Raw genomic sequence first — 21,211 nt, forward strand, 5'->3', positions numbered from 1 at the left:
GCATAACTCTGGGTTAAGAACCAAAAAGCAGTTTTTTTTTGTGTATGTATGAGTGGAAAGTGATAATATCTTAAGTAATTCGAATAAGTTCCTTCTTAAAGTAGAAGTCATGAGAGTGGCAAAGGCAGATCATATTGTCAGTGGGCAGAACAGAGAATCTCCAACATAAGAATGAAAAATGGCGTAGAACTTTAATACGTATATAGTTGAGACACACAAGTTTAACTGAGGCAGGTGTAGCTATTTTTATCATTTTAGCTGGCTATTTCAGGACCTGTTAGAAAGTGCATGGTGTCATAAATATAAAAATATAAAAGTATTACACACTGTGAGTTGATTTTAGCTTCATTCTCTCAGGTAAAGTTGCCATCTCTTTTACTGCTTCTCAAAGCGATCAGCCAATTCATCTGGGTAAAAAATAAATAATTACTCTGGAAAATCCTATCAGTTCAGAGGTATTTGTCCTCTGCTTGGAAAACATCCTTGTAAAAACTATAGCAACACCAGCAGTTACTTCTTATCCAGGAGAAATAGCATTCACCTTCATTCTGAGCTATTCTGCTTCTGCTTCTTTTTCTTCTTTTGCAGCGGAGCTTCCAATTTTCGCTTAGCTGGAATGAGTTTTCTGCGTTGTTTTGTCAATTTACCACTTTTATTCATCCCACAAACTTTCTTCTTCTTGACTACTGATGGCTTCGCACTTTCATTTGCTGAAAGAAGCAAGAAATTATTCACTCTGATATTTATTTCCAGTCTGTAGTCTAAAATATTACAGGCTTATTTATATCTCTCATCAAAAAAGGAGGAATTTAAACCATGGTTTATTTACAGTGGAGTGTGCCAGCTATGCAACTTTCTGTTAAGAAAACATCTAAAGATCAAATATGGAAGCAACTTACTATACAGGAAAACAACAGCAAGAAAACCCAAACAACTCATGCTACCAACCAACCCCTAAGCCAGACTTCCCAAGTTTGCCCAGCTGCACCAGCATCAGATCTGATTTTGTTCATAGGAACGCAAGAACATGCAGTTCTGTCAAGTTGTTTATTCTTTTGTTATCTGTCCTGAGAGCTTCAGAGTTTCCCTCAGTGTGTGTTATTGCACTGAAGAGAAACAAAGCTTTCGTATCACAGAAGTGAAAAGATGTCCTCTAGTTACAATGCAACGTATCACAAATTAAGTTTCCACACACAGAAGAACTATTTCTCTCAATTCCAAATCGTCACTTAGCTCCTGTGTGTGTCTGCTCACAGTTTGCATAGTTGTAGCTTTATTACATGCACACTTGAGACACTATTAAATGCATCTATGCAACTTGCCAGTATCACATCCTGAGTTCTTTAAACTGCAAAAGCTTTTACCAAGGCATACAGTAAAAACCTCCCATTCGCTATCTTACATTTCACAGTCACATTAACAACTGAACATACAGACAATTTTATTACCTTCAGTTGGTGTTGCAGCTTCTCCACAATTTTCTTTCATTTCTGAAGCTTGGTCAAGCCACACTGCAAGACATGTCAGCCTAGCTTTGGTGCTGACTTCACATAATAGAGATGGCACGTTTTTAATCTGAATAAAGAAAAGAAAATTAATTAATCATCACTTCTATTTTAAAATTTACTAAACTATGTAAACTGAGGAAGTATTTTATGGCCCAGTTCCCACTCCATTTTTGGAGAATCACAGAATGGCCTGGGTTCAAAAGGACCACAATGATCATCCAGTTTCAACCCCGCTGCTATGTGCAGGGTCATCAACCAGCAGACCAGGCTGCCCAGAGCCACATCCAGCCTGGCCTTGAATGCCTCCAGGGATGGGGCATCCACAACCTCCTTGGGCAACCGGTTTCAGTGTGTCACCACCCTCTGAGTGAAAAGCTTCCTCCTAAAAATGGTAGGGTGTCTTTACAGTGTTGAGAACCAGAGGCTGCATGCAGGTTAATGGTCACAGTTACAGCCCTGTTTCTGCTACTACTCCTCAGTAGTGCTTTTTATAAACTTCTAGCAGCTTCAAGTGCACATCTTGATAAGTGAGATCAGCGGGCTTGACCATGCAGAGGCGGTCCGACATGATGAATAGGTAGATGAGACACAGGCCCATAAACAAAAGTGGACATTTTCAGAAGGTTATCCAGAGTACCAGGGATTCTTTGTAGAGTTAAAATGGTTTGAATTAAGTTACTGCACCAGGTTCTTTTTGTCCCTCAGAAAAACATGGCTGCTGATTGAAAATAATCCCTACGTAGTGTGTTTCAGATTGCTTAACTGCATCTCTATCACTCAGCTCTGGGAACTGCTGAGCACAAACCATGCTGCAAGTATCAAGGACAATGTGGCACAAACACACGTGCAGAACGGCAGCACTGATCCTCTAGAAACTATTTCTAGTAATGCAAGTAATTCTATGATTCTATGATATGCGTTTTTCAGCACAGGTATTTTGCACCTTACATGAATAACCACTACCCCTAAATAACAGAGCTTTTAAATGGCTGGCAACAGCCAACAGCACCACAAAACTTCACTGCAGTCATTAGAATATACGGAACTGTTTGGACAGTCACAAATTTTGCCAGGTACATTTAAAGAGAAGCATGATTTCATGTAAAGAGGAGAGCTTCATAATATCATCCAATCTTATAACTCGTTAAGAGAAAGTAAAAGATGCCCAAATGTACAGGTGCATAAAATATGTATAGACATACAAACATGTACTGAACATAACAGAGAGAAGGATCGAGACGTGCAGATTACAAATATAATTCCACCAGTGGTTTAAAATAAGATTATTATAACAAAACAATCCACGATTTTCATTGATGTTTTACCATAAATGCATTGAGCAGTTTAACAGACCGACCTTATTAAGATCCAGATTCCACACTTTAATGTAACCATCACTGGACGCAGTAACAATAACATGTTGTCCTTCCCTCTCAAAACTACAGATATCTTTTATTCTGTGAAGAAAATGTTATAGTTGGTCACTGTGTAACATGGCAGCTCCCTTCAGAACAGTAAGCTGACAGCTATTAAAGATGCACGGACAACAGTCTAGGAGTCGATCTGAACAGTAAGAAACCCACAAATGACAGGCAGTAACTTGGAAAGGTAATTTGTTTTGAGTGCTGTCATTTGTAGTAGGAATACATGTCCTTGCTAGGCAGCTAGGGTTAAATTCAGAGCATTTCAGAACCTTTAAGTACATGCAATTCTCCATCAGTGAGACAGCATCTAATGCTTTCCTGTTTTGATTAATTAAAATAATTTAAATCAGCATTTGGAAAAATACTGGGTATACAACAACAGAGAATGTCCTATTGGCTGGAATGAATACAACTGGTATGTTTTATGTAAGTATCCTAAACAATTAGAAACTCAAAAGGCTAAATATTCTTTAGATAGCTTTGCCTACTTGCCAAATACCAGTGCCCTCTTTCAAAAACATGTGAAATATACTGAGAAAAACAGTACATATATATATGTAAGAATGCTTCATATATATGCATTAAAATGTTACATATATATAACATGCATTTGATATAAAATCAAATAGTTTGGCAGAACCTTTTCTGGTTTGGTCTCTCCACCCAGCAGCTTTTCACTGCAAATACACCAGGGTGACCTGGCATCATCCAGAGGGACCATTGACCCCTGAGCAGCTCCCCACCAACCTACTGGATAATTCAGAACTGCCAAGGGTGCAGCTGTCATGAGGACTGACCCAACTATGAGAGTTGGACATCACAAGATGTCTGATTTCAAATGTGCCTGTCCAGTATAATCCAGTTCTGCGGTGGAAACCCTGTAGAGCCATTTTCATCTCCTGGCTGAGAAGCACTACAGAACCCAATGGCCCCATGAAGATTTTGGTGTTATAAGTTGTAGAGGCCTATCAGTTCTGATACAACAAAGCTTTGGGAAGGGAAAAGAGAAGAAGGTCTAACTTGTGAAAAAAGTATTAACGCAGAGGCATGCCAGCACACGTAGGTCTTAAATATAACACATATGTTTAGATATGATCTATACTGACCTTATACTTAAGACCTTAATGTTTTACACAGTACTTAAATTGTTAAGGTTAGAACTGCAATATTCCTAATTCTAAAGCCGGATGTTTTAGTAGCATGCAAGGATAGCATTCGACTTCTGTTTATGCCAACAGCAAACAAGTCTGTCCCAAACTTGGAATTTAGCATATGAAGTAAATTTACTTTCTAAATGAATACAAGAACGGTAGTAAAATGTGCTGAACACTGCAAGTCATTGAACTTTGTATACTGAGTACTCGGTGCTGCCATAAATATTTAAGTAGTACACAAATATAAAATACCTGTTTTCATGAGCTTTAAATTCACACAGACATTTTTGAGAGTCACAGCTGTAGAACCTTATGATTTCATCATCTCCAGCTACGGCAAGGACAGAATCCTTGGAATGAGAAAAAAAGAAATGCAAGTGTGATTACTTACATTCATACTTTTCAAAGCGGTCAGCTTCCCACAGCCTTTTCTTTTGCACTTACTGTAATAAATCTAATGGAAGAAATTCTTTTCTCTGTTGTGATAGTGCCAACGATTGAAGCAGTATCGAGTTTGTAGATATCCACCTTATTTGCTATCACGGTCACATATTTCTTTCCATCAGGGGACCATTTAATTATGTGGGCATCTGTACACAGAAGAACATTCTCACACACATATACTGTTTTTTGCATTCTATAGCACGCGAGACACTAAAAGCCTTTATCAGTGGCTACACACTACATTCTAGGTGAAGCAGAGAAAAATTCAGAAAAAAATATCAAGTAAATCCATGCTCTTAAATCTTCATTTCTGATTAACAGAAGGTGTATAAAGGAAGGAAAAAGACATCTTTATTTAAATACCCTGACATCAAACTTCAAGGGGAAAAGAGGATTTTTACTGCCACTGTTTTCCTTTTGCTAAACGACTACTATTCAAGGACACGTGCTTTCCAGCATGTGTAAGATACGTTGTGAAAAGAGTTAACAATTAACTGACTTGTTGTTTAACACATTCTTCTTTTCTTTCTGAAAAAAAACCTAAACAAACCGAAAACCAAACAACCATCTAAACCAAACAACCATCTAATTCCACTTTTTAGTGGGTTTAGACTGATAAACTCACTTTGCTTCAGGTTTTTGATAAAGGCTGATCGTCCTTCTACAAGATTCCAAGTTCTGAAAGGCAACAACAATAGATAACGCGCATTCTGGTTAAAAACAGCACAGTGAAACTGAAGTCCTATCCGCTGACATCATGCATCTGAAGGAGGCTTTTAATCATCTCTCTGTCTTTCAGTGCTTCCCTTAATGCAGGAGAAATTGATGACAATGTATTACTTGTATGCTGTAAGGCTGAATTTCTGATGTTTATTTTATAAACCAGCTTGCAATGCAAAAAACAAAAGGAAGCCAAATAGCAATTCGTCTTGATAATACAGCAAGCTTAAAATACTTGTACATATATGGCAACTTATATACACTCCAAGTGTAAATTTACTTTTCTAACACTGAATACAACTTGACAGCTTCCAGTAGTTAATTTTTATTCCAGAATGCAAGCGCATTCATACATCTACAAGTGACTAAAAAGAGTTAGAATTAAGCAAGAAGAATCATAGAATCATAGGATGGCCTGGGTTGCAAAGGACCACAATGATCATGTAGTTTCAACCCCCTGCTATGTGCAGGGCCACAGACCAGGCTGCCCAGAGCCATATCCAGCCTGGCCTTGAATGCATCCAGGGATGAAGCTAGGAATAGGAAAGACTATTTTAAAAAGACTTTCTAATATTGCTTGTACCTGGAGCTTAAGAAGACAAACGATTTCATGTGAAGATATGTTTCATCATTCTCACACAGACTAGTCACAACATGGACCTGTTGCTTATAGCAGAATTAACTGAATTACTGAACTATGATTCTAAGCCCTTCTTCATTAGTTTGGACTCACCTTAATGTTTTATCTGTTCCTACTGACAAAGCTAATTTCCCAGATGGATGAATAGAAAGAGATGTCACCTGCCCCCTGATAAAAAACAAAACAAAGTGTTGGCCACTATATCATTTACAGGGAAAATAATTATGAAAACTCATCTGAATACGCAGATTATAAGAAACTCACTTATGTGCCTTAATAGATTTCAGGCACTCCCATCTCTTTGTGTTCCAGATACAAATTAGTCCATCTTCAGACCCACTCAGTAGATGCGCAGTACCATAGAACTCCAGACAAGTTATTGTGCCTAGAAATTTGAGCCAGAGCTATCAACAATCTTGTACATACTGAACAATTACCACACAGAGAACATAGTATCAGATATAAGTGCTTCTATACCACTGAAACATGGCAGGAACAAACCTTCCTGTGATATTTGTTGATGTGCTCTATTAGCTCCTCTACAGTCCTACATGTATGAAGTGTCTGATCTGCTCTCTGACATGGCAGTACTTGGCCAACGTGGTGCAGGTGACACACAGGTTCTACCACTGATATGCAGCGTTCTTACATCAAAGCCCTGTTCTTGGTACACAGCTGAATTCACTGTTGTCCTGGTTTCAGCTGGGACAGAGTTGATTTTCTCTACAGTGCCTAATATGATGCTGCATTCTGGCTTTAAGAGAAAACCAACGTTGATAACACAGATGTTTCAGTTGTTGCTGAGCAGCGTTGCACAGAGACAAAGACATTTCAGTTTGTCAGTTTCTCATACTGCACTGTGAGTGATGGGCTGGGAGGGAACAAGGAACTGGCAGTGAACAGAACCAGGACAGCTGACCTAAACTAGCCAAAGGGCTATCCCATACCATATGGCATCATATGGACAAACTATAAAGCTGTGGGAAACTGACAGGACAGGGAGGGATGCAGCTGCTGCTTAGGGAGTGGCTGGGCACTGTATATCACTGGTTCTGTATATACGTAATTATTGCCATTGCTGTTTCTTTCTTCTCTGTCTTAGCAAATAGTTTTTGAGCTCTTTTTTTCCCTGATTCTCTCCTCCATCCCACTGGTGGGGATGGTGAGCAAATGGCTGTGCGGTGCTGAGCTGCCAGCCAGGTTCAGCTGTAACAGAAGCACCCTGCTTACCATATGTAAGTTGAATGCAAGTACTGTGGTGAGTTTAGCTCCATATGCTTCTAGATTATAAGGAGAAAAGGGACAACTGGGATTGAGCTCCCTTACCATTGTGCTGCAGCAGCGCCCCATGCTCCACCTTCTTCCTCATGTCATAGATCTGGATCGACTCATCTCTGCTCCCCGTGACCACATACCTGCTGTTCACCGCTACTGCTGACAGGGAAGCGGTGTGGGCATGGTGGGTAAAATCGGGGGTAACCGTCCAGGGCTGCGAAGGAAACACAAAGCAAAGGGGTCTTTCTGAACTGAAGGATCCTCATCGCTTCATCAGCCAAGAAGCGATGAAGGTAAGAGATCTCAAAAAAAAGCAAAATCTGAACAAAATCGACGTGTAAAACGCACAAAAATCACACTTAGCTACAAGGACAACGGAACAGCACTGTATTAACGTGCCGTTACAAGTTCAGACAGGTTTCAGACACAGCTACAGCTGTAGGACGAGGCAGGCCGACTCCCCGTTCCCCCATCCTAACTAACTCCCACACGCCTTCCGCCCGCCGCCGGCCCTCGTGGACCACGTGAAGCTCCCGCCGCAGCCGTTTTCCCCCCGCGCCGCGCGGAGGAGGCCGGCAGGAAGGCAACAGAGCGGCCACCAAACACCCGCCGCTCCCACTCGCCGTGGGCCGAGCCCGTGCTTACGGGCGCCGCCCCGCCGAGCTTTAAAAGCCCACCCCGAGGCGGCCCCGCGGCCCGAGCGACAGCGGCGACGACGAGGAGTAGCAGCGGGGCTCCCTCAGGTGGGTGGCGGTTGTGTCTCCGCGCGCCCCGCCTTCCATCCGCCGCGTTACCTCTCCGGGCCGCGCGGCGAAGCCGAAGAGGATCTGCTCGTAGCAGCCGGCCACCAGCTCCATCCGCACCGTCGCCGCGCGGGGCCCTATCGCCCGCTCTCGGCCTGTCCTTTGCGGTGCCTGCCGGGCCGCACCGCGCCGGGCCGCGAGTGGGCGGCGGCGCTCCGTGGGGCGGCGGGGCGGCCTTGGGGGAAGGTGTGGGGCTGGGCGGAGCGGGGCCGCGGAGTCAGGCGCGGCGCGGGGCAGCCCGGGAGAGGGTCCTCGTGGGGCGGAAGCTCGGGGTGCGCGGCTCCCGATGGCGGCGCGGACGGCGAGAGGCGTTAGTGCGGGCTCGGGGCGGGAGGGCAGCGCTCGGAGGGCGGGAGGCGGGCGGTCGAGCACCGTAGGGGAGGGAGAAGCGGCACCTCCCGCAGCCCGGCGCCTCGGGGCCGCCCCGACGGGGCCCGCGAGTGTGGGGCGCGGAGGCCGCGGCCGTTAGGCCGCATCATCCCGGGGCGCCGCGGGGGGAACCGAGCGGCACCGCGGATGCCCACCCCTACGCGGCCGGCGCGATTCCTTGTGCTATCCGGTCGTGTTTCTGTTTTCCGGAGCTTTTTATCGTCGCGCGGCGTGGCAGTAAGCGGGCAGCGCGGCCCCGGCGCCAGGCTGTTGCGGCGGAGGACCTTGGCCGGGCGGGGCGCACTTCTCGCCGCGCGGAGCGGCCCGGGCAGCACGGCGCGGCCACAAACAACCCCCCTCCCCCTCTCTGTGGTGGGCCGGCCCGGCGCTACTGAGACAGCGGAGCGGGAGTATTGACTGATCATGTGCGTCCCACCCCGTGTAACACAGAGAAGGAACTGCTTGAGTTCTGGAGATTGAACCTGCCCCACCTAAACGATAAATCCGGTGTAAGCGTAGCTGGGCTTGAAGGTGTATGTGCCACGTCACGTTCATGCTCTCTCAACTGCTTTTTAAATGTCTTTTTGACTTGCAGAAACACCATTGAAGATCAGCTGAGGAAAGAGCAGTTTTGCATGAGTCTGCAGTAACTGAGTGCAGAACTGTTGCATCGTTTGCCTTCTTTTCCTTTTATTTTGGTATAAAAGTGTGTTGTAGCATTTGGCATCGCCTGGTAAATCTGCACAGGTGAAGAGTGGTAAGTTTTCTGAAAATATATAAAATATAGCGTTTTGCATTTGAGAATACAAGAATTCATAGCCAATATTTAAGGCATTGAGAGTTTGGCTCCTTTTTAATGAAAGTAAGATTGAAGTTAAGGAACTGAAGTTAAGGAACCTAAGGCTGTTCTTATTACTATGACTTCCTTAACTGGAAAAAAATAAGCTGTTGATCATTTCTCCTACTAAGCACAGTTATGTTTACTGAGAGGTTATATACTGACCTTACTGGTGCGTACCTGTATTTAAGGGCTTCTTTGTACTTCACAACGTTATTGGGTGTGAAATAGGTATGGAGATGAAGTGCACAGCGAGCTTGTGTAACGCCTTGACTATCCTGTATCAGGATAGCGTAGCCCAGTTTTAGAAGCACCACGCTGAACTGTTCACCTGCATGGTCACACCTCTAAGGCATTGCAAATACTCTGTAATTATGTAAATATAACCCCAACCAGTCAGTTTACAGAGTGTTACATAATTTCTTATGTGGAAATAGGAGTTAAATTCCAGCCATCAAGTGTCTGCTGTGAAGAGTTACCTTGAATGTAAAAACAAAAAGTAGTGGTGGATGAAAAATAGTGTGCAAGGGGATAATACATAAGTTGCTCTGAAAGTAGTGCCTCCTATTTGTTTCCACAAGCTACAACAGCTATGGAAAGCATAATAGCACTGCTTTTCAACATAGTCATCAACATTAGCTGTGCGTTTTGCTAGCCATGAGCAAGAGCCTGTAAATCTGTACCAGTAGAGGTTGACCTACTGTTGAAACACACCCACTGTGCTCACTCTACCTTTTTGTCTCCTTAAATGTTCAGCAAGTGTTGATGAATGTCAGTAGGTGCTGTTTTTTTCTGCATGGAGGAATTAAACTCCTCCTCTTTGCTTCACCCACACTTCCATGTTAGATGCCATTTTGTCAGACTGCCCCTTTGCAGAAGTCTGTTCCACATCAGCAACGTCTAATGGGATATTGGTGGGAAGATTCAGCCTTTACTGCCATACTACCAACATCCACGTCTGACATTGTGGGCCACCGTAACAGGAGGCATTACGTTTAGAGCAGCCCTTGTATTGTGTAAATGAAAGTGTTTTCTGGGGTGACTTGGATGGGGGCAGGAAAGGTTATCAATTGGGAGTAGGTATATACCTCTTAAGGGTATCCAGAATTTTAGTAGTAGTAAAAGGTTCCTCCTTGCTACTAATTCATTCTTAGGGAAGTGTGTTTGGGAAGAGAGAAAAGACAAGATGTAACTAAGAAAAGGTTCAGAGAAGGATCAATTGGATCAATTTTACCCTTACTATTCTTCCTTTATGTACTCTCTCAATCATCAACACTTAGGAAGTATCGCTCCTCCTTTTCAGCTGTATAACTTTGTGTCACAAGAAGATACCAATTCTGATTTGGCTCAGAAGGGACTGGGGGAGGTGGGGTGAAGCAGACGTTGAGGTATTGTAGAAAACAGCTTGTTTTTAATTATTTCAGAACGTGTAAATTATAATTTGGTATGTTTTCTAGGCATGAGTAAATCTGAGAAAATGAGAAAAATCTGTGAACTACTACAACTTAAAGATAACTTCTGATTGTAATCCCCATAGTCATATATTATTTTTATCTCCGTTGCTTTAGCAATGACAAGTCAGAACTTAAATTCCCAAGCAGTGAATTAAGAATGTTGAAAACGTGAGACAGGGTGAATGTCTTTGAAAGTAGTTGATTTCAGAATTAAGATTCTTGGTCCTCCTTCATGCTTTTTTTTCCAGCTGAAGGATTGCGATAAACTCAACTCGTGCATCTGTGTCCCTTGAAGAAGGCAGAAGACAGATTTTTTTTCAACCATGGCAAGCCAGGTAAGATGATTCGGTGAGAAATTCAGGTTTGTAGTGTCTCAAATGGGTTCCAAAACATTCAAAATCCCCAGTAAATGTAAAGCTGAAATAGCTAGCTCACTCCGAGTGGGATATTCTTCTAGTCCCATGATTTCCTCTGGTAATTTGGTAATTGGTGGTTGTCCTCTGTATGCTTGATCGTAACAACCAAAACAGGTTGGGAGCATGACATTAAACTTTGCAGTTTGGATTATTTGAGCATGAGTTCTTCTGAAGGATCTTGCAAATAACACTCTCTATGTAAGTTATGTAGAGGTGTTTTAGAGGAAGAACATTAAACGCTGCGTAAGTAAAGCTACTGAAAAACACCATTCTTAATTTTAGAAACTGTTCTTCAGAATATTAAAAGAGGGAGGCAGCCTGTTAATACGGCTGTTTCCTTTTTTGTGTGCGTAGTTACCCCACATTTTTTAAACTGTGCCTTTTGGGGTTTACAGTTTGTTTTTTCGTTTTTTTTTCTTTTTTTTTTGAGGTGCTTTTTCTGCCTCTTTTTTCCTGGCCTTGCATCTGGGTTTAGCATTTTTCCTCAGCCAAGTTGGTGCCTGTTCCTGGTCTGCTTTCTTCTTCCATTCCATTAATGGGCCTCCTGATATTCCTGGCCTGGGAGAGTGGCCTACTGTTAGTTAGTGAGGAGAGGCATCTCTTACAAGCAAAGAAGAATCCCTAGGAGAGGGGAGGTAGGGACAGCTGAAATCCCTTTCTGAGCAAGAGCAGTATACACAGATATAGATATATTTTTTTTTTTTGGCTCATTTTGCCACTGAAGGCTTTTTTTTTTTTTTTGAGAGTCTTAGAGCTCAGGTGGAGCACAGTCCAGTCCTGAAGCTAATTAACATTTAGGATTGACCAGCATCGAAGGACTAACTGCTTTCTTCTGAATTCCAAGAGGAAGCTGTCAATCCATTAGCCAGCTTGACAAGTCAGGGGAATGTGGCTGTTCATACAATCCTTTGGCTCTGTTATTTTTGCCAGGCATTTTCCCCAGAGGCTGCTTTCCCTCATGGGAGGCGGAGGGAGAAATGGGACCCCAGGCTTCTTTCAAGGGCAAGGTGAATATGGGGAAATCACCTGTGGTGATGGGGAGTGGGAGGGAGGAATGTAAATGAGGCTAAATACTATAGAGGTGTTTTTTATCCCAACAGGATTTACTTGGGAAAAAGCGAGAATGTCTCCAGGCCTACAGCTGGTGGAGAACACCACAGAAGAAACGGAAGAAAAAGAACAAAATAAAACCAGGAAGAATAGAGTTTGTTAGTGCTACTACTACTACCAGTAGTACAGTCAGGTAAAGTCCTTCTAGCGTGAAATGCTCTGCCTCTTTTTATCTGCTGAGGTTGATGGTGACCACAGGATGTCATCACTCACTTGAAAAACTATGTGATGGCTGGTGTGATATGTATATGCAAGTGTTCTATTGGTAATATGTTTTCATAAACAGTGTTGTTTGTAGTTGCTCACCTTTTATCAGTGACGAGTGGTGGCAAAATAGTCATAGCTGTGGCTGTGGTACGAGTTAATTCTTCGTGGTATTTCTGTGCCTCTTGTTTGGGCAGTCATAAAATGGTTTGGGTTGGAAGGCACCGCTAAGATCATGTAGTTCCAACCCCCTGCTATAGGCAGGCACACCTTCCTCCAAATGAATGTGTGTCTTTGAAACAAGTTTCTGAAAGTTCTCAGAAAATGGATCTTTGTTCAAGTAGTAGAATAGACACACAGTACTAGAGAACTGTATGGTGGTGTGGTGGCAGTTCCATACACTTCAGTGTGTTTTTGCACTGCGGTACTCTAATTTGTCTGGTTTTAACTAGCTGTAATATAAGTGTTTAATACTGGAATCAGTATTTTGGTCTCAGAGTTTTAAAACTGTTTTCTTTATCTTCTTAAAGACCAGATTATTCAATATTTGTTGGGGAGCTTACTCCAGAAGTGGATGATTTCCAGCTCTATGACTATTTCCTAAAGAGATATCCCTCATGTCTTGACTGCAAAATAGCAACAGACCTGCTGGGATATTCCAGGTAATTTAGTGCAAATTTGTGATACCATTGGTTGTGTTTGCTTCTGTAGTGCTGTATAAGAACTCATGTCAGAACTTCTCTGCTTTTTTTCTGAGGCAAGAGGAATGAGATTAGTCTTAAGCACTGCTTTTCTTAACAGCACAGGTCCTTGAGTTTCTAAAACTCTGGTTTAAACAGTTAACTTGGAAAATGTTTAATTTTGTCATGTGCATATTTACATGTAAAGAAATAATAAAATCAGGTGCTGGGAGAGGGGAGAGCTGTGCACTGAAATTGGTGCTGCTTTCTGTCACCTGCAATACTGAGGTCAGAATTCCCATTATATGTGGGGGAGGGAAAGCATGAGGCCAGGCAAATCTGAGGGGGTTGGGAGTTTAAATACAGTTTTATTGATAGTAAGTAAAGCCTAGCTGAAACTGTGTTGGCCATGCAGTGAGTTGAGCAGGAGTGAGGGAGTTTGCTGTTCAGACAGTGCTGCCTGTAACAGACTAATTCAAGAAGCTTAAGAGAAGGCAGATAAAAAGAATACTGTTGTTCTACAGTAGTAGGAGTGTATTCATAACTGATAAATCAACTCTGTATATGCAGAAATATAGAATCTGATTACTTATGCAGATAGTAATGAAAATGTATTGTTTTGCTGGCTCTCAGCAAATGTGATCTTATTTCTACCAAAGAACAGGCTTTTTGCTTCTGGCCCAAGTTTTTAATTTGGCGAAAGCCTCTTCCGTGCATGTATGTATGCCAGAGAGGTTGCTTAAATAATAGAAGCGATAGTAGCTGCTACCTTCTGTTTTTGTAGAAGACAGAAATTGAATCAATTAGTTTTGTAACTGTTATGCATACTAGAATTTGTTTTCTCCCTTTTGAAAATTGTAGAGGGTATGCCTATGTCAGATTTGGTGAGCAAGGTGATCAGATGAGGGCACTGCAAGACTGCCAGAATGCACCAGGTCTGGGGGGAAAACGAATCCGGCTGAGCATAGGAATTTCTAAAAGGTAACCAATGAGTTGTGCATTGATACAGTTATTCTAAATAATCAGATTCTTGTAGCTTTGCCTTTGTAAAGTCTGTGGCCCTTGCTGTAATGGCTGTAACACTGGCTGTAGGATGCAGTCTACAAAATGAAAAATATAGAGCTTGTTTTGACTCCCTGGATTTATCAGCCTGTTTCAGGATTGCTGGGGGATTCCAACTCAAGTCTAACCACACAGTGTAGCTTGGGCTTAGCTGCTCTTGTAGCCATCCTTATTTCTCAAGTAGCAAAGCCGAATGCATTTGTAAATATTTTCCAGGTTTGGGCCTGAGTCAAGTAGAAGGGGCAAGTGATTTTCATATGTTAGGGAGCTTTTGTTCTTAAACCTTACCCTCTAGTGTGAGGAAAGAAGCATATTGCTAGTTTTACAGTAGGCTGACTGGGAAAGGAATTCTTCAGTGGGGGGAAAATGTAGGAATATAGGGAGAAAGACAAAGGAAATTTTACTAGAGCAGTTTTCGAAGTACTGTTCTTTGCTTTTCAACAGCTTAGGGCAGTGGGGAGTGTAGCACTTTCTGAGCGGGATTTTACTCTTTACATCTCAGTTCTGTCAGTCACTTACATCAGCTCAACTCTGAAAATTGAAAGGAATTGATACTAAATTTGGTAAACTTTGATCCAGGATACTGAAAAAAACCCTCCAGAAGAAGAATTTCAGTATGTAAGTGAGGTTAGCTTCTATATTCTATTAAATAGTAAAAAACCATAAAATAACACTTTTGTTTCTGTTTACCTAGCATAACTCTGCAGATGTTGCCTCTTTTTGCTTTAGAATGGAAATGCTGTTGCCTGAGAGAGCACTATCCAAAATTGCTTTGGCCATAATTACTTTGGAAACAAGAAAGGTCTCAAAAACACATTTCTTTGCTTCTGCCATTCAGAGGAATGTCAGTAGTGCTTTTAGGGGGAATGCAGTTGGAAGCAGAAGTCTCATGGTGATTGTTTATTAAAGTAGCAGGACAATAGAATGTCTATATTATGACTAGTGTACTTTTATGGTAGGGAACCATACAACGTAGGTGTTAAAATATGCATCATTAGTGTGTTTCTGAAGGGCAGAGTACCGTGCTGTCACAGAGTCAGAATATCCAGTCATCAAATTAAACAGTCTGACATTGTTTACTCATTTTGGTGACTGTTTCTCAACTCCTTCAGTTTGTATTCAACACACAAAAAAGTATACAGCTGATTTTTCCGCTTCCCCACTTTAAATAAGAGGAGATCTGCCTGTACAGAATTGGTGAGAACGTGTCTAAACAGGATTTTCTGGGATACATAGCAGGGTTATCTTGAATGCACATCACGTACTGTGCATTAGTTTTAGATAAGGTAACTCTTGTCTTGTTTCTTGCCACTTGTAGCTGCCCCAGAGAAAATCTCAGGGAAGGGGAAGTTTCCCACTGATTTAGTCATCTTACTAGACAGTCAGAAGTACAGAGTTAAGCAAGACTGCCTTCACCTGACAGCTGTACTTGGCAACTGATGAATGCTTAATGAACTAAAAAACTGTGCAAGTAGAGGTAGACATGACAAACTAGCAGGCAGTGTAAGATGCTTCTCTGACATTATTCACGTCTTTCTGGAAGAAAGATCTAGTAATGAATCAAAATATGAAAGGGTTAAGACTGCATCTTCAAAGCAGCTGTGCTTGATAAATGTCTTTGGTCTTAAATTAATCTTTGCAGAGCACAAAGGCTTATGAGTAGCTTGCTTATGCCAACGCTAAGAATACTCTATGGTAACAATGTCAAAGCTCTGGATTTAATCAATGAAAACAATTGCTTTTGATATTGGTGAAGGTGAGGACATCTGCTTCTGTTTAAATACAAGATCTTGTGCTGTGCCTTAAGCTGTCACTTAAATGCAACTGTTCAGGAAAGCTTCCTTTTAAGCTTTGAAATGTATAAGCTGGCATGTTGTTTTAACTGGAGAACTGGGTTTACAGTTTGTGGTTCTTAAACTCTTAACTTCTCATGTTTCAGACTGAAAGCAGAATTCCAGCGGTACCAGTCATACAACTATAATGATTATTACCAAGATTATCAGAACTACTACTCACAGTGGAATTACGATGCATATGCTGAGTATAACTACAACTCTTATGCTGCCTATGATAGCATGCAAGCTATTGGAGACTGCTCTTTAGGAGATGCTGTTATGGCACCAGCTGTTTTTGAGGTAAAACATACTACGCACTTGCCTTAAATTAAAAAGAAACCTGTGGATAGCTGTACAAGTTGTGTGAATTGGAGCAAATACGTTCTAAAACTGAAATTATGCTTTTTGCTTAGCATGGAGATTAGGATATCAGACTACATTCAGAGGTATCTATGCTTATAGTGCTTATAGTTTATACATAGAATTAGTAGTTTATACATTATTTGTTTATGTATATCAAATAACAGTTTTGACAACATAATTATGCATGCTTTTGTCCCCCTTTTTCTTTCCCCCAATGTGCTTTGCTTAGAGCAAATGAAATAGCTGTTGTAAATGGTCTTGGTCAGTTTGTCAATTATGACCTGCAGAAGTCCCTTCCAACCTGCGCTGTAATACCGGCTCTCTTTTAAAAGTAACTGCAAGGCCAAATGGCACTTTGTATGTCTGTGGAAAGAGAGAATGTCTCAGGGTAACAACATTATTGTGAATTTATAAAGCTTTCTGAAATTGATTATGATTAAACTTTGTGTTTAATAGCAGGAATCTCCAGCTATGGCTGAAATCAGTGATGACCTACTTACTGAAGGTAATGATGATTCTGTCATTGTCTTGTGTTTAGCCTTATTGGTGTCCTTAAACAATACAAGGCTGGATGAGCTGTAAGATCATCTTGGAAATTCAGCTGATACAAGAGTCAGCCCTCTGTGTGGCTCATCTGAGATCACTTAGGGGTTTTAAAGCTATATATGGGTGCGCTATATGAAATAAAATGAGGCATCTATAGTAGGGTTCCTGTAACAATGCCTTCAAGCTGTTTTGAAGAGGTCTAATATAGGATTTATTTTCCTTGTATTGATTCCACTAAGCAGGTTCTATGTGGTAAACTCCATCATACGCAAGAACTTTGTTTTCTATGCCATGAGGTAAAAGCTTTACATTACAGGTTCTAAAGGGAGGATTCAGCTTGCACTTAAACATTTGGTACCAAATGTAACTCTTTGTCTCAGGAACTTTTGCAGACAGCTCCTCATATGGAGGCAACACGAGTGTTCAAACCATTATTACATGGAATACATAGTATAGCAGGGATGAATAAATGATTTTTGTGATGGTTTTGTTGTTGGTTATCCCTAAACATGATTTTATCTTGAAATAAAAATAAGAGTCCTAGCCTTCTAATACGCAAACCCCTGGAAGAGAATTGACAGTTGTCAGGTTTGTTTAAAGTTTTAGGAGAGCAAACATCTTTTATGCGAATAAAATTCTTACTGAATATATTTGTTTTGTTAAGCAAAAATGTTTTACTAGGCATTTCACTTGCGATTTGTGTGTGTACCTCAGTGCTGATGCTTGTACTTATTGGGGCTTTTATTTTCAGATCCGCAATTGTATTTGGATGTTGATGAAATGAACAGACAATTTATGGAGACAAGTGAAGAACTCTATGATTCGCTTATGAATTGTCACTGGCAACCTCTGGATACGGTCACTTCCGAAATCCCCTCTGCTATTTAAGTGTCTTATATAGCATGGCCGTTATGACCAAGGTGCTAAAACTACACTTCTTCTACATTAATCTAGATCATAAGTTTTAAAGCACAACGATAGGTTGGATTTTCTTTTTTGGCTATGCTTTTGACAGTTTCTGTAACCTTTTTTTTTTGTTGTTCATCACTCTATTCTTGGAGCATCATGAAATCATGTAAATATTCTAGAAATGTAAAGAGTTAATTGAGGTCTAAAGATAGACTTGCCTGTGTAAATAAAATTTTGTTTCTGCAAACCTGCCAGCAAGGGACTTCACTCTTACGTGTGTGTAGGACATTCTCTTCTGGCTTATGGGATTTAATTGGGGGTAGTAAGCATATCTCATTCATCTTTATTTTTATGAGTGTGTTAGGACAATACCAAAACCTAGCACTCACTTGTAGACTACTTGTTTAGCTTAACTGCATAAGGTGGGAGGATTGTTCCTGAGTTTTGTTATGAAAATCCTTGTGTTCCCTTCCTCCTGCAGGAATCTGGCACTGTTATTAATGTGCTAAGTCAGATAAAACTGGTTTATAAATCTGATATTTTAAGCATACAGGAGTGCAGACTTCAGCTGCCATAGCTGCAAAAGTTCTATGGACTGGGGATGACTCCCACTGTCAATCTCAGCCTCAGCATTCAGCTTTTGCTTACCCTCCTTAGTGTTAGACTTCTCAGCTCACACTTTTATACCTTTACAATATGAATATTGTATACACATGTATACAGTACACTTTTCAACCTGGAAATCATTGGAGATAACTCGTTGACTTAAAAGGGGCAACCAAAAACACAAATATCCTAATAACAACGCTTTAATTTCCTCTCTGTCCTTGATTATTTCTGTGGTATTCCTGATGACTAGGTGTTGTTCTAGTTATGAAGTTAGAAAACCTTAAGTGATGACTATTCAAAGCAGGTGAGAGAAGGGAGGAAAATGTAGCTTTGAGCTACTAATCTTGTGCCTTTAAACTACTCATCTTGAAAGGAATCAATGATTTTCTAGGTCTTGGGTCTAGTTAACCCTCTGTGTATTGCATTACTTGCTACTTCACAATGTATATAATGATAAATAGGTCAGGCTTGAAACAGTAGAATGTTCTAGGAAAAAAAGAGCAGAAATTGCTGTGGCAGTAGCTGTGGAAGCTGCTAATGCCAGGTGAGGCAGTTCCCTACTACTATGTGTATTGTGAGCAAAATCTAACTGTTGTGACAGCAGGCAAGAATCAGGTTTTCTGGCCTTTTTTCAATGACATGGTGTTGGTTATGACATGATGCAGGTAATGAAAGTAGTGGTTATAAGCCATGTGCTATTCTTGAATTAGCTGATAACCAGACATTCCCTCTGTTTTCTTTGCTGTTTAATTTGTAATATTGTCATAGCCTTGCTATGAAGTACGGACTGCTAGAAATGTGTTCTTCCCACTTTTAGTGCAGGTATACACATATGAAGGCAGGGGTAGTGGCATCAGTTTCAGTAACTGCAGCTAGCTCTCTCTAAAGCAGAGCAGCACTGGAGTTAGGTGCAGGAATTTGTTGGGCCGTTCCCCTGTGTGAGCTGGTGAGTCTTTGGAGGATTAGGTTGAGGGGATTTAGTAACAGGAACACGACTTGAGGTAGAGGTGAAAGATAAAGCGGAGAGAATCTAGAGGGAAATAACTTGCTTGTGTACATATATAGAGTTGTTTCAGGGGACTGAGTGAGGAGAAACTCAAGACAGTAGGTGTAGGCTTCTTGAATTTGGATGGCAATGTTAGAGCTTCAGAAGCTTATGAGGTTTGCCACTTCAATTGTACATAGCTGTGGTGCTTGAACTTAAAAGTACAAATTGGTCAGCTAAGCAAAGAACTTTAGCATCCTTACTAGCAGGTTCCAGCTCTGTGCTTGAGTAATAACACTAAGCTTTGCATAGCATCACTGAACCCTATGCTTAGGTTGCCTTACTTTATGGAAACAGTTGTTGTTACCCACCAAAAAGGTGATATTAGGGATATCTGTTGGCCTAACAAATACTGTGAAATACTGTGCTAAAGTCGGTCCATAATATGTGAATTGTGTAATGAGGGGCCCGTGTAGGTACATGATTTCACTTAGTCTGATGTAGTCATGGCCTATAACCAAAGTATGTGAACCTCAGAGAAAAGTCTGTGGCAGACTTCACCTACCAACAGTTTCTATGCTTTATGTTAGAGACTGTTCTCAGATAAATACTCCTTCTGGACTATCGAGTAGTGAAAGTACTATTTTTTTTGTAGTTCAGTCAGTGCGAATTGTTTGGGCCGTTAGTTCCCCAGATGTGAAAACTGTTGGGAGCATATTCTCTTGCAGTCAACACAAACAGAAGTGAGGTGAGGAGGAGGGTGTTTGTTGCAGCTGGTGTGCAACTGTTGTACAGCAGTTTTCTGACCTCTTTTTCTGTCTCCTGAGACTTACTGGCCTATTCATCTTTCCTGTCAGGAGTTAATGTACATGGGATTGGGATAGTGTGTGCAATGCAATTCTTTACCGTAAGGGCGTAGAGAATGGCAGGTTTCTTCCTGTGCTTTTACCAGTGAATGGTAAGTGCAGGAAGATGGAATTGCACCAGAACTGCTGGAGTGCTTTGCTGAGTCTTTTTACTAAGTGAACTCGCAGCTGTTTGACAACTGCCAGCCTTTAGTAGCTGAACACATCATGTGTGCTGTCAGTTTATCAGATCTGTGAAGACATGATGGCAGTGGGAGCTTGATTTGCTTTGCACTTGTTAAATTAAAAATACAGATATACTTTTTCAACCCCACTATAGCTTGCTTCTAGTTCTGTTTTGTTCCACCCAGCCGAACTGGTGTTCATTTTTGTTTGAGGTTTCCTACAGGAATATCCAGTAACGGTTTCATAAACTCTTTGCATTGGATCCAGCTGCAGTAGGGGGTACCTTTAGACAAAACCGGCTAGTTTCTTCAGGAATAGTAGTGTTTTGTTTCCTATCTCTTCTCTGATCAGGAAGGTTTGAGGGGCTACTACTAATCTCCAAGTCAGTGAGCAAGGAAATAGCAACTGTGGAGAAAGGTTAAAGAGTTCTTAAGAGGATGCATGACTAGTAAATGGTACTTAAGCCATGAATGTTTCTTTTTGCAGGGATGCTCTGGACCAACCGCTTCTTTCTAGCGCTACCTCAAAGTAACGTGCAGATATAACTCACAGGGAAGACTGATCAAATGGTGATGATCACTATCGTTCTGCTGGATGCACATATATATTTGCCTTTTTTTGTTTTGGCTCACTTTTAGCAACAGTTAACTGAAGTGACACGTGTTAATGGGCACTGACTACATCTGCAGATATTTCTGAGTCGTGAGTGTCATTAAAGGCCTGTCACTGTTTAGAAATTGTTCTAAATGAGAAAAACATAAGCAAAATAAATAAAGCAGCGTTTGAACTTACAGAGAAAACAGCGTAGCTGCCTTTGATGCTGAGCTGGAAA

At 41.4% G+C, this 21,211-nt stretch overlaps 2 protein-coding genes across 8 annotated transcripts; one reads left to right on the plus strand and one right to left on the minus strand.

Annotated features, from left to right (window-relative positions):
- Positions 1-166: 166 nt before the first annotated feature.
- Positions 167-8,773, minus strand: PAK1IP1 (PAK1 interacting protein 1). 2 transcript variants are annotated; one of them, XM_072328861.1, is made up of 10 exons: positions 8,493-8,773; positions 7,217-7,379; positions 6,155-6,275; positions 5,984-6,058; positions 5,156-5,208; positions 4,531-4,676; positions 4,339-4,436; positions 2,866-2,965; positions 1,449-1,575; positions 167-710 (listed from the first exon to the last, which is right to left on the minus strand). In XM_072328861.1, the coding sequence occupies exons 1-10, from the start codon at positions 8,760-8,762 to the stop codon at positions 544-546; spliced, it is 1,320 nt and encodes a 439-aa protein (XP_072184962.1). In that variant the 5' UTR covers positions 8,763-8,773; the 3' UTR covers positions 167-543. The 2 variants fall into 2 exon arrangements, with proteins under 2 accessions (XP_072184962.1, XP_072184963.1); XM_072328862.1 differs by lacking the exon at positions 8,493-8,773 and adding an exon at positions 7,960-8,154.
- On the plus strand, positions 7,731-21,175 carry LOC140248258 (tRNA selenocysteine 1-associated protein 1-like). Of its 6 annotated transcripts, none has more exons than XM_072328864.1 (11): positions 7,777-7,908; positions 8,933-9,094; positions 10,878-10,964; positions 11,976-12,052; positions 12,146-12,288; positions 12,890-13,021; positions 13,901-14,020; positions 16,041-16,236; positions 16,756-16,804; positions 17,597-17,765; positions 20,866-21,175. In XM_072328864.1, the coding sequence occupies exons 4-10, from the start codon at positions 12,023-12,025 to the stop codon at positions 17,731-17,733; spliced, it is 807 nt and encodes a 268-aa protein (XP_072184965.1). In that variant the 5' UTR covers positions 7,777-7,908; positions 8,933-9,094; positions 10,878-10,964; positions 11,976-12,022; the 3' UTR covers positions 17,734-17,765; positions 20,866-21,175. The 6 variants fall into 6 exon arrangements, with proteins under 6 accessions (XP_072184968.1, XP_072184965.1, XP_072184969.1 ...); XM_072328863.1 differs by lacking the exon at positions 7,777-7,908 and adding an exon at positions 8,196-8,278; XM_072328865.1 differs by lacking the exon at positions 7,777-7,908 and adding an exon at positions 8,196-8,278 and having other exon boundaries at positions 16,759-16,804; positions 20,866-21,000.
- The last annotated feature ends 36 nt before the right edge of the window (positions 21,176-21,211 follow it).

Source organism: Excalfactoria chinensis, chromosome 2 (genome assembly GCF_039878825.1).
Source record: "Excalfactoria chinensis isolate bCotChi1 chromosome 2, bCotChi1.hap2, whole genome shotgun sequence".
In the NCBI taxonomy this organism is placed as follows: Eukaryota; Metazoa; Chordata; class Aves; order Galliformes; family Phasianidae; genus Excalfactoria; species Excalfactoria chinensis.

Coding starts and splice junctions, on each gene's coding strand:
- PAK1IP1 (XM_072328861.1), bottom strand. CDS start 8,762: ATGATCAGTCAATACTCCCGCTCCGCTGTCTCAGTAGCGCCGGGCCGG. Junction 6,059..6,154: donor AAATCTATTAAGGCACATAA/GTGAGTTTCTTA, acceptor GTTTTTTATCAG/GGGGCAGGTGACATCTCTTT. Junction 4,437..4,530: donor CTTCCATTAGATTTATTACA/GTAAGTGCAAAA, acceptor TCTCATTCCAAG/GATTCTGTCCTTGCCGTAGC.
- LOC140248258 (XM_072328864.1), top strand. CDS start 12,023: ATGGGACCCCAGGCTTCTTTCAAGGGCAAG. Junction 13,022..13,900: donor GACCTGCTGGGATATTCCAG/GTAATTTAGTGC, acceptor TGAAAATTGTAG/AGGGTATGCCTATGTCAGAT. Junction 16,237..16,755: donor TGGCACCAGCTGTTTTTGAG/GTAAAACATACT, acceptor TGTGTTTAATAG/CAGGAATCTCCAGCTATGGC.